General features: G+C 33.6%; 3 protein-coding genes across 3 annotated transcripts; 1 reads left to right on the top strand and 2 right to left on the bottom strand.

Moving 5' to 3' along the window:
• Window positions 398-1430, top strand: LOC18600164 (histone H1). Its single transcript, XM_007030475.2, has 2 exons — window positions 398-565; window positions 658-1430. The coding sequence occupies exons 1-2, from the start codon at window positions 464-466 to the stop codon at window positions 1192-1194; spliced, it is 639 nt and encodes a 212-aa protein (XP_007030537.1). The 5' UTR covers window positions 398-463; the 3' UTR covers window positions 1195-1430.
• Window positions 1574-6132, bottom strand: LOC18600163. The gene is made up of 9 exons (XM_007030474.2): window positions 5733-6132; window positions 4673-4942; window positions 4337-4463; window positions 3575-3636; window positions 3266-3490; window positions 2756-2877; window positions 2335-2473; window positions 1917-2119; window positions 1574-1819 (listed from the first exon to the last, which is right to left on the bottom strand). Exons 1-8 carry the CDS (start codon window positions 6075-6077, stop codon window positions 1958-1960), a joined length of 1452 nt encoding a protein of 483 aa, XP_007030536.1. The 5' UTR covers window positions 6078-6132; the 3' UTR covers window positions 1574-1819; window positions 1917-1957.
• LOC18600162 (protein WVD2-like 1) lies at window positions 6616-11145 on the bottom strand. Its single transcript, XM_007030473.2, has 7 exons — window positions 10955-11145; window positions 8868-9279; window positions 8322-8419; window positions 7997-8090; window positions 7807-7878; window positions 7571-7681; window positions 6616-7145 (listed from the first exon to the last, which is right to left on the bottom strand). The coding sequence occupies exons 2-7, from the start codon at window positions 9273-9275 to the stop codon at window positions 6843-6845; spliced, it is 1086 nt and encodes a 361-aa protein (XP_007030535.2). The 5' UTR covers window positions 9276-9279; window positions 10955-11145; the 3' UTR covers window positions 6616-6842.

Genomic DNA, 17370 nt, shown 5'->3' with positions numbered 1-17370 from the left:
CTCTGAAAAAATTTTAATTCCGACCACTTTGAATTTAAACTTGAAATTCTCTCAAAATTCTTAATCAAAATTTCCAATTAAACTCTTGTTAGAAACCTCTGATCCTAATTTAAAAATAAAATCAAACCCCATAAAAATCCATTCATCGATACTCAATTTACACGCACTTCAAATCAGCTCAAAAACACATCCCAAACTCTCATTTCAACCTCAAACTTCAACCTCACACCCCTCCCCTTTCAACCTTCACGATCCGCACCTTATCCAAATTCCCAATCTCAACCGTCGATAGCATTCGAATCCAACGTCCAGAATTTAAAATTTCGCATTAGTCATTCGATCCGCGTCGTTTGCTTGTCCACCAATCAGCTTTCACCATTTCCATTATAAAATGGCTCACGCGTAACTGTAATTTAACAGAGTTTCAAAACTTTTCGAACTCGTTTACTGGCTCATTTAACTCATGGCCTACGCTACTAATTCCGCCGCGGCTCCCGTCGCGAAGAAGAAAAGTGCTGGCGCGAAGAAGCCGAAATCGGCTTCTTCACATCCACCATTTCTCGAAGTGATTATCTCTCTCAAGAAACCGTAGGTTTCTCTCTCTTGAGATCTTCGATTGGTTTTTAATTCGAATTTTCTGTGATTCTTTTTCTGTAGATGATTTCGGATGCGATCGTTACGTTGAAAGAGAAGACAGGATCGAGCCAATATGCGATCACGAAATTCATCGAAGAGAAGCATAAGCAATTGCCCTCGAACTTTCGGAAGCTTCTGCTTGTTCAGATGAAGAAGTTTGTTGCTTCTGGAAAGCTCGTCAAGGTCAAGGCCTCCTACAAGCTCCCTCCGGCCTCCGCCGCAGCTAAGAAGCCAGCCGCCGCGAAGCCTAAAGCTACTTCCTCGACTGCTGCAAAACCGAAGCCGAGGACAGCTAAAGCCACGACGAAACCGAAAGCGAAAACAAAAGTTGCGACGCCTGTGAAGCCTAAGGCGAAAACCACGGTGAAGCCGAAAGCTACTCCCAAGGCTAAAGCTAAACCGGCAGCCAAGCCAGCAAAGGCCGCGAAGACGGCTAAGAAGAGTTCTCCAGGGAAGAAAGTAAAGGCTCCGGCGAAGAAGAAGGCGGCGGTGGCAAAAAAGCCTAGGAGTGTGAAATCGCCGGCTAAGAAAGCCACGCCAAAGAAGACGAAGAAGTGAGGAACACAAAAAAGAAATGTCCGTCGGAGGTTCATTTTGCAGAGGAGGTAGACGCTGTAAATTTGATGGTGAAAAAGGGTTAACTCGGGGAACTTTAGAATGATAGATGTGATTGTTAATTGTAAAACAGCTTATCGGTATTTTTTTTTAGGTTTTTTCCTTTCTTTTTCTTAGTAATTCATAATTAGGTTGTAATTTGAGCTTTGGTAATTGAATGAAAAATTATCTGTTGAGTACATTCTTGTGTATTTGGCTTGAAAAAGACTAAACCCAGATCTTTGATTCTTTCTTTTCCGGGATTCGACTGGAAAATATTCATGAGCAGCGGTCCTGAGCAAAGTTTAAGCCAAAGAAGACAATGGCGACAGAAGAGAAGAAATGAACCAAAACCAATGTTTCTTCTATTGCCGTGTGTAAGGTAGAGAAGTACATCTTTTAGGCTTCAGAACCAACGTGATATGAATTTGAACCAGAACCAGTGCAACCTCCAGAAATTCCACCTGGTTTTCAGTTTTCGAGCATCAGAGCAATCTTCTACGTGAAGCTCAAAATCTAGTATGTAACTGTTTGAATGATGACTGGAGCTTGCCAAGGTCCCTGTGATCAATGGCGATGCCTCCTGAAGCTATGGTATTGGACCCAAATGTGGAATTGAGAAAAGGAACATTAGAATTCAGTTGGTGCATAAGAAAATGGAGAAGCTATGTGAGAGCAAATTGTACCTTGGATTTTGCAGGAATCTTTCAAGGTTCAACACTGGGTTTTAAGTGGCAAGTTGATATGCAGGCATTTCACTGTCTTGTCTTGAGGATTCAACCCCTGGAAATTGTCCAATATCATGTCCTTGAATTGCCTGAAATTCCTTCTCTAAACCAACAGCAAACTCCTCGGGACAAGCCTCATCACTTTGTAAATAGTCTGCAATCTGCATAACATTGATTCATTGAAGAATCAAGGTGATTTGGTGTACAGAATCAAAACAAGCCTTGTCAATTAGTCTCTAAACTGAGACAAGCTGAGGACTCATGAGTCGAACTGAACTCCACCTCAGCCACACAGAATCAGACCTGATAATCAGTCTGAATAGACCAGTCTAGAAGAAAGCTCATTCCAAATAAGAAAAATCAGAGTGGCACTTACATGATTGCCAAGAGCCATGCCGCTTAAAGCTGCTGACTCTAAACTTGATCCCAATAACCAATCACCACAAATACCAGCCCTTCCATCAGGATCAAATATACATGGAATACCTGGAGTGTTAGTTGGAAGAGCTGCACCCCTGCATGTTCCACAGAGAAAGAAACAAGTTCTAAAATTTGCAAAGCAATCTCTGATTCAAGCACAAACTAATACTTCGATCATTTTGCCCTTTTGTATTTGGACAACTCATGATTGAGGAACTACTCATAAATAACACATAATGTTTGTAGCTCCTAAAATTAGGACTTTCCAATAAACTCAGAATCAAAACCACATACAATTCTAGGAATTCAAGCACGTCATAATGATCGAAATGGAAAACAACAACTTATCCACAAGGTTAGAGAAAGTAGTATGTTACCATAGCTGGACTCTTGAGTAAAAAGGTCTCTGAAGTGATTGTTTTGGTAGTCCAAGTGCTGCTTCAACACCCTCAAGCATGCTTGTTTTTACCTTCTCCGCTGTTGCAGTCGGTATATTTTCCTAGGAATGCAATTTGAAACTTATACATCTTCAACAAAACCGCAAACTGCATAAAACTTTATGCTACAATTCCAAACATGATACAATATAGTATTACCAAGGCTCAACATAGAATGCGTAAGTGAGTCAATTCCAAATGCTTAACAACAACTATTCACAGAACTCCGATGTTGATGGTGGCTTGTTTTAATATTTTATGATCAGCTAAAAGGGCCATATTTAGGTAATCCAAACTGAAGAGTACTTTACTAGGTGGTACTGGCCGTAACTAAACATATTATTGAGGACATAGCTCCGTATTGAGTATTGACTCGATTAGCTGTGTGCGCGTAACTAGGTGCTTAAGTCCATTAAAAATAACAGAATTATTCCTTAGCTCAAAACTAACCTGAGGAACCTTATTTCTTTTTCCATATGCTGCAGTGCTGAAAAAGGTCCAACAGTGAGGACCATTACTCTGAGAACCCAAAAGCTTCATTGAGTTGTTTGCCATCCAAGAGACAGAATCAACTCCCTTAACAAAGGCTCCTTCAAATGTCACTTTACCATCTCCAATAGGAAGGGGATCCTCAAATGCTGCAAGAAGGGCCCATATAGAACTCAATTCTAGCCTCTACAAACAAAAGAAAATGGTAACAGTTGAAAACATAAGGCCGCAACCAAAATAAGAATAAATTTAATAACAATAAGCATTTACCTTCATTTGTTTAGCAATCAGGGGTAAACCTGACGAAGCAAGCAAGCGATTTGCACATTTTCCTGTCGATTACATGGAAAGGTTATTGCTGATATTTATCAATTTGTCGTTTAGATTCAGAAACCTAGATTCCTTCAGAAAAAGCTACATGAAGATTTATAAGTCTATAACATAAATGAAGGTCATTAAATTGGGCGTCGTACATCACAGACTATTTGCTAAATAATTATAAAAAACTAAAACATTGACTTCATTGTGGCTATTTTTAAAACAATCATACAAATTATGAAGCCAAAAAAGATGTTATGAGAACGAATCGTATCCTTCATAGTTCATCCTTCTTCCCTGCAAGTTAGTTGCAAAAGCTGGAACACCACACTGTCCTACCCTAAATAGTTGCGATATTTATTTTTCAAACCTGCCTTTTGTGAGCCTACAAAAAACAGCTTGTCCCTAACCTTATAGTATGCTTTGATTTGCCTCCAAATTAATAATTTCAAACATTGACTATGTCGTAAAGGGGGCTTGTCACCTATTATATAGTGCTTTCTCTGCCAGGTCTGCCCTATCTAGATCTTGACAGTAACAATAATAGTAGCAATGCCATTCACACTCCACCCGGTGAATGCATATAATCCTAATCCCACTATGATATAATCATAATATAATATTAACAAGCAAATTTGATTTGAAAAGGCAAATATAATTGCAAAGAAAAAACCAAGACAGATGAAACGAGGAAGTATGGAGGCATAGAATTACCATTGTGAGCAATAACAATTGCATCAAACTGCCCACAAGGTTTTCCATTCTCACTCAAGTGCCACATCCCATTAAAAGGCTCAAGTTTACTTATCCAGCAAGGTCTCACCACATTGACCATAGAAGTCTGCACCAAGCATCAAACTCTACTCAGCTATAGCCACTGTTAAAATGTCAACCCAATTAACCACCTGAGACAACAGGGTCCAATAACAACAAGAACCTCTCTAGAAAATAATTATTTTATTTGCTTCAACAAAAGCTTAACCTTTCCTTTCTACTAATAATTAAGCTGTATAAAAATCATAAAAAGAAGCAAGAAAGAAAGGTAATCACCTCTGAAAGTAATGAGTCTGCTAAAGGGCGCATTCCCTTAACACCTATAAACCTTGGTGGTGATGGAGGAAGAGGAACAAAATGACCACCCAATTCAAGTGCACCAACTAAACCTTGCCACTGTCGAACCAAACCTTTCTCCAACCAATAATCAACTAGCTCAGCAAACCAAGAATCACTCACAGTAAAGAACTGAGCAGCATGATCAAATATAAGTTGTTGGGGATCAATGACCCTAGTTCCCATTCTTCCTCCCAATCCATGCATACCCTTTTATTGAAAAAAAAAGTTAGAAACCACATTAATTGCAATCCTTTTAACTGCATTACAGGATGTTAATTCAAATGATTGAACTTCTACAAATTTTAACACTTATCCTTCCCTAACGAAACAGTTGACCATTAATATTGAAGAATTGTAGTAGGGAAAAATTACATGCCAAGGGTTGAATTACATTCATTTGGAATAAATGGTAAGTTTAACAAAGATAATTGATCATATGCATGCCAAAGTCTAAATTTAAATTAATTAAACATTCTGCAGTTTTCCTTATCTGAAGAACAATAATTGACTAATACTTGATACAAAAAATTAGTAATCCAAGATTTGTTTAGCAGCAAGACAATCTTGAAATAAGACAAAACCATATGATCACAGCTGTTCAAAGAGCTCTCCCAAAGAATATAAAAATAAAAAGAAGTCTTTTCTTTTTCTGTCATATGACAAGAAATTCAGAGACAAAGATTCATTACAAAGTAACTAAGATAATTGGACAACTCCAAACTCACATTGACATACACTCCAAAAGTACAACCAAAAAAATTTTGCTTTCCATTCACCAAAAACAGCTCTTTTATTTTGTATAAAAAAACCTATATTCGCATACATTTTATAATAAACAACAAGAACAACCAAAAAGTTTAGTTTTAAAGAACAATCTTTCTTTTGTGCATTGACCAAAACTACCTTAAAAAACAACCATAACCCACATTAAAAACGATCCGAAACCCATACCAAAGAGCCACAAAAGGTAACCAAAAATTAAAAAAAAAAAACCAACCGTGTCAAAAACAGTGGACTTAACACCTCTCTTCTCCAAGCTCAAAGCACAAACCAGACCAGCCATTCCTCCACCAACAATCCCCACGTGAGGGTCATCAGAGACACTCGCAGTGAACTTGACCTGCTCTTGAGTGAATGTTTTCTTGAGAATTGACCTCCTAGAGGTCCCATATGGTCTTCTTTTCCTGTTTCTGGAAGTGGGTCTTTGTGGGGCCTTGAAGGGTCTTTTCGGTTCTTGTGAACTGCAAGTTATCGTCAGAGGTTTTTGGGGTTTAAAGGGTTTCGGGGTTTTGAGAGGGAAGAGAAATGGTGAAGAAAAAATGGGGAGGGTCGAAAGGGCCATGGCCTTCTTTTTGGAGGGAGGGATAACTAACTAGAGTCGAGTTTCTTTCTTTTATACTGTCTTATCCAATTTTATAGTTGGAACTTGGAAGTTAATCTAGATGTCTAAATGCTTTTATCTCTTTTTTTTTTTTTCCTCCAATTTTTTAATTAATTTTACTTTGGAAATTCAATATTTGTGCCTCAGAGGGAGAACTTCAAAGAGTTTGCTTACGTGTGGATTTAATACAATATTGCAGTGAAGAACCACGTCCAGTTAACTCAAGCTTGTATAACCTTCTATGGGTTGAAGAGATTTCTACTATGCATATCCATAAGTTTTGTGATTACTTGTCCAACAAAGTTTTACAAGTGTCATTGCTCGACAACGACCTTGAATTTCTGTTGTGCCTGCTAAATGCATTTATTCATGTTCATGATGGGCACACTTTTCCTGCCCTTGATACTTTCCGAGAGAGATTGTTATGGTTTAACAAACCTATTATGAGAAAATTTAAGAAAGAAGTAATTACAGTCCATCATCAAGAATATATCAGATGAAAGCAAGGCATTTGGTCCACATTAGAATCAATAACTCTTTTATATATAACAAGATATGTAACAATATAACTTACAAAACATATACAATTCACATCAACGCAAACCACTGAAAAAACAAGTCATCGCTGCTGAAAAGAAACAGGCTAATTCCTTTCTCGACATCCATATGGCACTACGAAAATTCAAGAACATTTCCCCGCTTAAGAGTTAGCAAAAAACCAGCTGCTCATGACTGAACAGTGATGTTAGCATTGCTCTGCTCGGTGATTTTAGGAGGAGCAGCTTTTGTCGTCTCTTTTACCTGTTTTGCCCGAGTTTTCACCTTGCCAGCACCATTACTGCTCTGTCCACTGAGCTGACCCTTACTTTTGAGTGCATTTGCAGTAGTGGATGCTTCTCTATGGCTACCTAAGCTGTGGCGATGTGTACGGCAACAAGTTTTTGCTTTTTCATCCAGAGATGCATGGACTGCGTCGCCACAGCTCTTTCTCCGGGTAAGATTTGGTGACTTTGGCCGAGTCAATGGCAGCTGAAATGAAATTAAAGCAATTATGAAATGATACATTACCCAGCAAAGCTGCATGAAACGTAAATAGTTTTGTTTAAAGTGGTATGTGTCAGATATGTATTTTATCTTTGAGCATTTTTGAATAGGAAGTTGATATGCCTCAGCAGAAGGCCCTTCTTCAATTGGTAATGATGATGGTGGATCTTGGTTTAGGCTGTATTGGCAACTTCAGGAGCTGTGATTTTAAGCAATTTTACCTCAAATACCTTTCTAAGCCTTATGGTCAATTTCACATCATAGATTAGTTTCTTTTCACCAGCACCCAAAGCCCAGATCATAGCCATCATTATGAATTAAGCAGGTTTCTTCTTTTGTCCATTCTATGTTTTTTAATATTTTCAAGGCTTGAATGACTCAGAGAAAGGAGAAAAGATTCAACAGAATACCTTCTTCAGTTCAACCTTCGGTGGAGGTCCTTCATAGTAGAAACTAGGTATTGGATTTGCTCTGACGACCATATTCTTTCTAAGCTGCTTAAGGGCTGCTTCTTGCTCTTCCTGCAACAAAGCAAGGAGGCCCATTTTGTTATTAACTAAATGTATAAAAATGTCACAAATATGACTGTCCAAGAAGATCGACTCCAACTAAATATTACAAAATAGATACTTTAAATGCCATGTACCTTGGTCCTGGCCTCACACTGGCTTCTCTCTGCCTCCAAAGCTTGGTGTTTTTCCTCTAACTTCTGGTAAAACTGTATGGAAAAATAAAATAAAATTGGGATAACTTGAAGATGAAATGGGGAAGAAATCAATGACTGAAAAAAGTATGCAAATAGAATTCAAATATAACTGTTTTGACTAAGAATATACCTCCTTCCGTTTCTCAGCACGTTCCGCACTTCTGAAAGTTGGAGCAGTTCCAATAGTTACCCTCGATCTAGCAGTTCGCACAGATACAGCAGTACTAGACATAGCTAAGGAAAATTCAACTAAAACAATACAAGCCAATTACACCACCAGAGACCCTTCTCCTAAAAAAGTTAAAAATAAAAGAGAGAAATATAGGTACAGGGAGAGACTTCAGCTTTCGAGTGGGGAATCCTCAATTATAATTAAACAAAAAAAAAAAAGAAGAACTGCTAACAACAACCTCATAACATCATATCTTAACTTCTTAACACCAAATAGAGGATACGAGGATGCAACAGACCAATTATCTTCTTCATCAGGATGCTTCCTGTCATAAGGTTGCAATGGCTTCCTTAACATCAGAGGAGTCAGAGGAGAATTTGGCTGAACGAAATGGGAAAATTTTAAAAATCAGAACCATGCACATATGAACAATTAAGTTTAGATGGACGCATAAAAAGCAGCGTAGTATGCTTTATAAGCATAGCAAGAAAATATCACTTACTGTATTTCCATAATGTCATTTCAACATGGCATAACAAAAAAAGAGTAAATTACAGTAAGATTTGGAAAGAAGATTCCAAAATAATGCTAAATCTCCATTTAGAAAATTCTTTATTGCCATATTTCCAATTCCTAATACACATAAAAACGTGAAAGGCTCTACTTTTAACGCATACCATTTTCTTACTGGTCAGGCTTCTTGTATTGAACATAGTTGTATTAACCTAACTAAATCTCAAATAAATTGGATCATATTCAAGTCAACTTAAGGTCCATATGGTACTCACTGGATCAGAAATTTCCATCCTTATTCAAGAATTTTAGTTACCTCTGAATTCTTTGTAGCAGTAGGGGAAGGTGAAGAGCTAACATCTGCTGTGCCATTTGCAACAGTTTTTGAGGTAGCATGGTGCACATGAATATTTCCAGCACCACCGGATTTAGATGCAGGGGAGCTTAACTTCTTATTGTCACTGGACTTCTGATCTCCAGCCTTTTCATTTTTCCCTTCAGGGAGGTCAATACCAAAATTTGTGCTTTTAACACCTAGCACATCTTGCTTCTCATGACCATTCTCAACCACTGAGTTTTCTGCGGTGCATTCCTTGACCTCATAGTTCTTTGACTCAGTGCCTTCTGAAATTCTTGGATTACCATTTGAATTCACCACACCATTTGAATTCACTACACCATTTGGCTTATTGTCCATGTGCACATCTGCAAGTTCCCTACCCATTACACTGCATTAGAAATAAGTTGAGCATTAGAATGATACAGAAAATTGGAAATCTTTTAGCTCAGAAATGGCAAAATTTCATTCATATGCTAAAATATATAAAGAAACTTCAGAAAAGGAGAAAAAAATCAAAAGAAAGGTAAACAGATGATTCATTTCTAGAATGTTTCAATATGCATCAGATTTTTCAAGTACTTAAATCTCAAACAAAGTGATCACTGCTGAACATGTTGAGCTTAACAAGATTCATTGACAAGGAAAACCAACCTCAGCAGGCAATTTCAAGTTCCCAAAGCAAGAACTGCACTAAGAATGACAAGTACTACATGATCATAAAAGATTTGAAACAAGTTTCCTTGTGCATATATAACCCAGTGACTGAAAACCCAGGTATCACAATAAAACCTATTTTTCAAGTAGATCTGCACATGATCTGCAGTATGAATTCCACATCTGAGCTAGAACATGCAAACCTAGGTGAGATTCAATAGTAATAACTTTCACATTTATTCCTATCTAATTTTGTCTCCTCTTAGTGCAGAAGCTTTCCAACAGCCACACGTACTTCAAGTTGTAACAATCTTTTATTCCCAAAGAACCCCTTTTCTTTTCCAAACCTTACAATACTTTCACTTTGTTTCATCCTTGGGATACAAAAAGGTGACCAGGGTATTTTCCAAAGAAGAATCTAGAATAGGATTTATGGAATCATTTGGAAGTTCCCATGAAATGAAACCTTCAAAAACAAATTATAAGGAATTTAAGGCTCTACTTTAGTATGCAGAGTTGTTTCCTTCACATATAATTGTAAGAACTAAGAAGTAAAACACAAAAAGTACAAGATATCTAAGATAAGGAAACAAAATCTCTTCTTTTGAATAAAAAGAGAAAATGAAGATTATGAAGCCAAAAGCAGGAAAAATGAAAAAACCATCACCTTTCAGGGAAGCTTATAAATCAAAATAAATTCTGAGGAAATATAACACTCAAGCTCATTCATAGAGACAGGACAAACAGAGATGATAAGTTAACCGAGAAACTTGTTTATTTAAATTAACAAGGACAAATCGAGGAACCCAACAATTAAAAAAATGAAAAGACTCATGCATGCGCAGAAACACAAGAAAGCCAAAAAAAATCAACAAATCCAAAACTTCTAGACCAAAATAAGAAAACTTAGAATTCAAAAACCAAGAGAAGGGAGAAAGCTTTAGCAAAACTCCTCATTTCTTGGCAAGTATTCACATAAAACAAACATAAGAAAGCAAAAAAAGAAGAAGGCTTCACATTGAGCTTAAGAGAGCTAAAAAATTCAACAAATCCCAACACTTTTAGACCAAAATGAGAAAACCCAGAATTGAAAAACCGCTGACGGATAAAGAGAAAAGAGAAATTTAGCAAAAACTCTTCATTCCTTAGCAAACATTCATATAAAACAAACACGAAAAAAACCCCAAAAAAGAAAGACTGTACCTTTAAAAGAGCTAACATGAATAAGATACCAGTTTTTTAAAAAAAAAAACCCAGAAAACAACATGAGGAAGAAGCAAAAATACCTTGAAAAAGACAGCAACAAGATAAAAAGGTCAGTTAAACAGATCAAACACACATTGCTTATGTTAAAACCAAAAACCCAAAACAACAAAGATAAGAACTTTGATATAATATTTTTCTCTTACAGTTTTTCTAGCTTGATCTGACAAGATCTTGAAACTCTTTTCTTCCCTCTTCCTCTCTTCTACAGTTTCTCTCTCTCTCTCTCTCTCTTCTATTTTAGTGTGTCTTAATAACAGAAGAAATGTTTTCTGCGATTTTCCTTTTATTTAGGCTCTCAGGCTTTGAAAGCTGTGTTCTTTTTTTTCTTTTATTTTTATTTATTTTTCACTTCTCCTCTTTTTCTTTGTAATGTTGAGTTGTTGGTTATTTAGAGGGACAGTTTTTTCAGTTTTTAACCTTAACGGCGTTACATCATCCTACCAATTTCTTCCTCTTGTTTCTAATAATTCTTACTTTTCCTTCACTTCTTAATTACTTTCCTTTTCTTTCCTTTATCTGTGAATTAATTAATGAATTAATATAACAATTAAATGGACACATATCAATATTTTAATAAAGCAATGCACACATGGGGTTGCTATGTCAATTTGCTAATCTTGGTTAGGTTTAAGACATCATTTAAATAACTAAAAAAACCCAAAAAGAAAAAATTACATAATTGATCATGCTTTTAATATGGAAAGAGAATAATCGTTAATTAAAACATATTAAAATGTCTTTCCAACCCATTTAATTCCCCAATTTTGTTAGATAGTGATATATTCTTTGATTTTATTATACTTGATCACATCAATAATTGCATGTCTTTTTTGGAGCCCCAATTTTTTTATTTCTTTTATTAATGCTTTAACATGTAATGTTGTAGCTCAACTACTTAGGACTAAGACTTTTTTAGTTTTTAATTGAACTCCCATAAAGTAAGTGATATCAAAGAAGATTTGGATTTTAATATTTGTATTTATTTTGATCAAGAAATAATATAAAATTTTCTTTAGAATCAAGTTAGTTAGATTTTTGACGTGCATATATAGTCAATGACAATATTATTATACTCATATATGTTTAGCATTTTATTTTATTTTATTAAATCATCGATTTTTATAAAAAAAAATAATCTCATCGTAAGAGATATCCTTTTCAAGTTTCACCCAATAATCGATTTACTAAAAATTTTATTTATTCTATCGATTTTAAAAATCAGATTTTGATCTCTTCTTTATTAAAATTAAAAAAAATAAGTAAAGATATATTTTATTCACAAAAACAAAAATCAAAGCAGTAATGTTTTGTTTTAGGGTAAAAAATTTTTACTTCTTAAATTTTAATTAAAATTTTAAGTAAATTTATTAGTTTTCGAAATGAATATTCCGTTTTAAAAAAATTTTTTTCGTTTGACACATAAATTCAGCGATTACTCAATCGTTAGTGATTTATGATTCAACCTTATTTAAAACAAACTTTATTTAAAGTGTTTTTCCTTTTGCCTTTTTCATAGAATTTTGATTTATGTGCAGATAATTTTAACGGCGTCACTTAACTGTTACAATTTTTTTTTAATGACAATAAAATAGAACCGACGTGGGGTTAACGGTGGTTGGCACTGTAATTGAAAATGTCCCAAAGTCCTCAGTTCAAATCTTATAAAAAGATTTTATGTTTGGTTATTTATTTATTTATTTATTTTTCAAATTTTTCCTTTTTCTGTTCTGTTCAAACATGTTGCAGTGGAGTGTTGTACCTCATCTTCTTTCAATGGCTGTTTGTCGGAGACTCCTGAAAAGGGACAAATTATTTCTCTGACCATTTTGCCCTCCATCACTTTTTTATTTTTTTTGGTGAAATTTAATTAGATTAATTATGGAATATGGAATTTGGGTTTGAATGAATAGTAGGGACCAAATTGATTCTATTGAGAGGGTTTTATTTTTATTATTTTATTTTTGGGTTTAAATATTGAAGTTTGTTGTGGTGGTACCCATGATGCCAAAGTTCCCATAAAACAGTGCTTTCATGGCTGATTCTAGGGTTTTTTTTTTCTTTTTTAATTTTGACAATAAAAGGAAATGTTTGGAAGGTGGGAAAAAGGTTGGAAAGTGGTAGATTTTGAATTCAAGATGAGAAAGTGGGAGGGAATTATGGAGGATGGTGTGTGCTAGTAAAATGGGGAAGTTGGACAGTTTTTATTACAGTTTTCATGTATTCATACAGAGTATTTTCCTTTACATAAATTTATAATTTTAAAAAGAAAAAATAATAGTTGATTCAAATTTAATTATTTAGATTTGACGAATAAATATACTTAGTATTGAATCAAATGACTTTAAGTTCAGTTTCGTAGCTAATAATTACATGCACTTATTATCATTAGACAAATAACTCATTTTCAAAATTGATAATTTTATTGTATATTAGAAATAAATGTTTATGCATTTATTATCTATTACATTCGTACTATTAGCAAGTAGTCGGACCATGTGACTATCGTGTACAATAGTATTATCTTTTTATTATTTATATAATGAGATCATCATCGAAATATTATATATCAATTTCAAAATGGTTTCATAACTTGATCAGTGATTTATGGTCAAGTTTTTCATAATTGATATTTTTAGGGTAATTTATGATCTTAAACCTAAATCAATAAAAGACTGAATCATAAAAATTGAGTTTCAAATAGATTCCCAACTAATGACTATTTAATATGTATAGCTTAAATATTTACAAATGGTAAGACTTGAACTTATAAAAAGAGTACTTTTTATTATATTCTAATCACTAAATTAGAGAGTTACTTATTTAAAACATTTATATATCCATTATAAAATAATAATTGAATAAATAAAAAATACACACAATATAAACAAAGTGTTAAGACTTTAAAAATCCTAAATTTTAACAACAAATAAATTATAATGTGAATTGTAAGGGGATATATGAATGTTTTACATTATTCATGATTTTGGTATATCATTTGAGTGCAACTTAAATTAATAAAATATTTTTTAATTATTATTTTTTAAAAAATTATAAAATTTTATGATAAATCCTAAATTGCACAAGATTATAAAATTGATCTTAAAGCCAATCCTATTAAGACATAAATTGATTCACAGTTTAAATCTTTTAGAACTTACTTTTCATGAGTATTTAGTAGTCTCAATTTCCAAACAGTCCACTCAGATCATGATCACTTCTAATTTCATACTTACTTTTCATAATCGTATTCAACTTTATTTTTTTGCGAAAGATATTAAATACACAATTTAAGTCTAGTAGGGAATGAAATTTATTGATATGAATAAATGCTTAACCCACATTATATATATTTTGCGTAAAATTAATAGCAACATTCTATGATGTCTTACAAAATAAATAGGGTTCCATATTTGCTCTCAACTCTCACTCTTAAAAGAATTTATTATGACAGTGAAATGTCATGAATTTTTTCAGCTCCAAATCAATTTATTGCTCATATTGTGAATCACAATTACAACCCACTGCAAAGTAGATGTTCATAACTTTTCTTTCTTTAATTTTAATTAATAACTATATATATATATATATGCATATATTAAAATTTTATTAATATACATGTGTGTGTGCGAGTGCATATATTTAATTTATGTGAAGACTTTCATAATAATTTTTTCATGAAATGAATGAATGATATATTGCTTAGAAGTTATTCCAAAATTTATGTTATTTTGTTTAATGTTAAATTTGATGACTTATAAATGATATGAAAATAATAAATAATAATTTTATAAATATTTAAATTTTCATAAATAATCTGATAATCGATACTTTAACATTTTTTATCTAAACTAATAATATGAGAAAAAAACTAAATTCCTAAGTATTAAAAGATGGGATAGATGTGTGGAGTCCTTTAGGAGTGTGAATAAGCCAGCAAAAATTCAATGCCATTTAATTCTCACTGTCGGGGGGTCAAACACAAGGATGTAATAACAGAGACCGAACATCATTTATTTTTGTACCGTCTTTACTCGTGGGTATTTTTTTATTCATTTTGTGTTGTTAATGAGTGCATCAATGGTATTTATTATTATTTTTTTATTATTTTCAAGAGCATCTTAATTGACTTTATGCATTAAAAAATAACCATATACTATGTATATTTACAATCAATTTCTACAGTGTAATGTGAAAATCAAAATATATTATTACTTTAAATTACATGAATTTCCATAATTCAGTTTTTAAATCACTATATATGTCATAATGTTAGAAGAAAAGAAGTCTTGTATTATAAAATTATTGTGTATGTTATAGTTATAGAGGTGAGTAATATATACATATATTATGATAAAAAATATTAAATTATGAAATTATGTATTTATATATGGTTAATTCTATTTATAATCTAATTTTAACTTGCTGACAGTATAATCATCTTAATAAGATGACAAAGTTCTGACAAGAAGATTTGGAAGTAAAGAAAAGATGAAAAAGAAAAGAGACAAGGAAAAGCATGATATGATCTTTCAAAATCATAGTCAAATTTTCTGGTCAATTGCATCAGGTTTTTTTTTTAATTTTTTTAATAGAATCTCTGAAATTGTCTCTAAAATTTTCAAAGGGGACATTCCTTTCTCTGAGCTTCCTTTGGTTGGCTACTGTGGAAAAGGGTGGAAAGGGCAAAAAACCCAAGCCTTCCCTCCCCACTCCTCAAAGTAATATCTCAACTGTATGTGTAGGAGATTGCTTGTGAGCTTTGAAAGCAAGCCTCATGACAGGTAATATATGCTATTGCTACCTTAATAGTATATTGCCAGCTATGTGCTCTTTATTTTTGGCTACAATTCTAGGCTTTCTAGCTATATAAGCTATGAAACTCATGAACAATTTTAATTTGGGTGGTACCAAATTCGTGAGTGGTATTAATAATTTTCCTGGCATTCGAAATGAAAGATAACCAAGAGAGGGGCTGTGAATGTGTGTGAAAAGCATCTAATTAAATGCTTCAACAATCCTAGTCTTATCTCAACTAGCTAGTCAATCAAATGAGTCGTACAAAAGACCTTTATATCAGTCTAATTGGTAGGTCATCTATTTCTCTTTTTGACTTTGTTTCAATCTGAGTTTGAATGTTTAACAATTCAAGTATTGTATTATAACTGTATCATTGAATTTCTGAATTTGTACAATTATTTTAACTGGATTTTAGTTTAATTGTTAATGGCTCGCCTATAAGTTTAATTAATTAGAATGGGAGACTTATTAAAATAAGTCAAACCCCTTTTTATAAGATATATAGACGAAAATTTGTAATTCGTGCTTTCAAGGTGTAGTAAAAAACTATGTAGAAAAAGTTTATTTGATGTTTTGGGCAAAGACAAAAGAGTAGGTATTGAAATGCACCCATTCTTATACTTAATTTGTTGAATGTTCCAAGAATCCCAAAAGGTTTTCCACGCATGGATTGATTTTTGCATATGGTGTGGCTACTATGTGGTTCACACGTTAAGAGATAGACCAAACCTATATCTATCAACTTTATATATATATATATATATTTATGTATATATATTTGGAAGATTCTTGATCATAGTTGGGTGGAAAATTAAAAATATTGAATATTTTTTAGTTGAGTTCTCACTTGAAACTACATTTTTTTTTTTTGGTTTTGGAATGTAGAAAGAATGGAACTTTTGTCTATTCCTTTGAATATTCTCACTTTTCAAGGTTTCCATCAAAAGTCAAAAAGATTCAAGCGGTTTCTTTTGGACAATTTTCAGCTGCCTCCCACCACCGTCTTTTGAATTTGGGGTCTTGCTCATAATGGGATACAACCCTAAATTTACTGCTAAATTTCCATAATTAACACAACCCATTTCTTAATTGCCTTTCACAAATGCATTGCAATCGTACTAAAAAGTCAAGATTTTATCCTTAGATGAAAATTCAAAAGAACTCTATCAAAAGGGTACTAATTGTTTTATTTAATAATTTTTAAATTTAATCAAACAGATTGATCAACCATATTAAATGATAATTCATAAATACATGTTTTCGAAATGCGTGTTCGATACGGCATGTAGACCAAATACTCATCTGCCATTAATAGTTTCATTCCTCAATGCCCAAAGCTCATGTAAAGTGACTTAAGGGCAAACAAATTTTGAAAAATTGTAGGCAGCTTTCAAAAGAGTGTGTGAGCCCTTATCCCCATCATTTTCACAACATGGGTTTGAGGAGGAAGGGCAGGAGGGACCAAAGTCTAGGTATAAAAAACGTTGTGTTTCAACTTTCAAATGTAAAAAAAGGGGCCAATGGGTTAAATAGAGTTGATGGGAGTTAATAAATCTAGACATGGGAGGAGCAATTGGCGGCAAAAATTTATGAAAGTGAAGAAAAAATGGTGCTTTCGGGGGGCAGACATGGAGGGAGGGGGGGACCCATGCGCCCATTTCTTTTGGCCTTTGCTTGTGCCCTTGGGTGAAGGAAGTGAAAGTGGGGTTCATGTAGATGTGTAGGCACTTCTGTGGACCAAATTCAAACCATGATTTTAGGT

Source organism: Theobroma cacao, chromosome 5 (assembly GCF_000208745.1).
Source record: "Theobroma cacao cultivar B97-61/B2 chromosome 5, Criollo_cocoa_genome_V2, whole genome shotgun sequence".
Taxonomy (NCBI): Eukaryota; Viridiplantae; Streptophyta; class Magnoliopsida; order Malvales; family Malvaceae; genus Theobroma; species Theobroma cacao.
This window is presented reverse-complemented; position numbering and strand designations above follow the sequence as displayed.

Coding starts and splice junctions, on each gene's coding strand:
- LOC18600163 (XM_007030474.2), bottom strand. CDS start 6,077: ATGGCCCTTTCGACCCTCCCCATTTTTTCTTCACCATTTCTCTTCCCT. Junction 3,491..3,574: donor TGATTGCTAAACAAATGAAG/GTAAATGCTTAT, acceptor TTTTGTTTGTAG/AGGCTAGAATTGAGTTCTAT. Junction 2,878..3,265: donor AAAGAAATAAGGTTCCTCAG/GTTAGTTTTGAG, acceptor TTGCATTCCTAG/GAAAATATACCGACTGCAAC.
- LOC18600164 (XM_007030475.2), top strand. CDS start 464: ATGGCCTACGCTACTAATTCCGCCGCGGCTCCCGTCGCGAAGAAGAAA. Junction 566..657: donor CACATCCACCATTTCTCGAA/GTGATTATCTCT, acceptor CTTTTTCTGTAG/ATGATTTCGGATGCGATCGT.
- LOC18600162 (XM_007030473.2), bottom strand. CDS start 9,275: ATGGGTAGGGAACTTGCAGATGTGCACATGGACAATAAGCCAAATGGT. Junction 8,091..8,321: donor AATTGGTCTGTTGCATCCTC/GTATCCTCTATT, acceptor AGCTATGTCTAG/TACTGCTGTATCTGTGCGAA. Junction 7,682..7,806: donor AGTGTGAGGCCAGGACCAAG/GTACATGGCATT, acceptor GCTTTGTTGCAG/GAAGAGCAAGAAGCAGCCCT.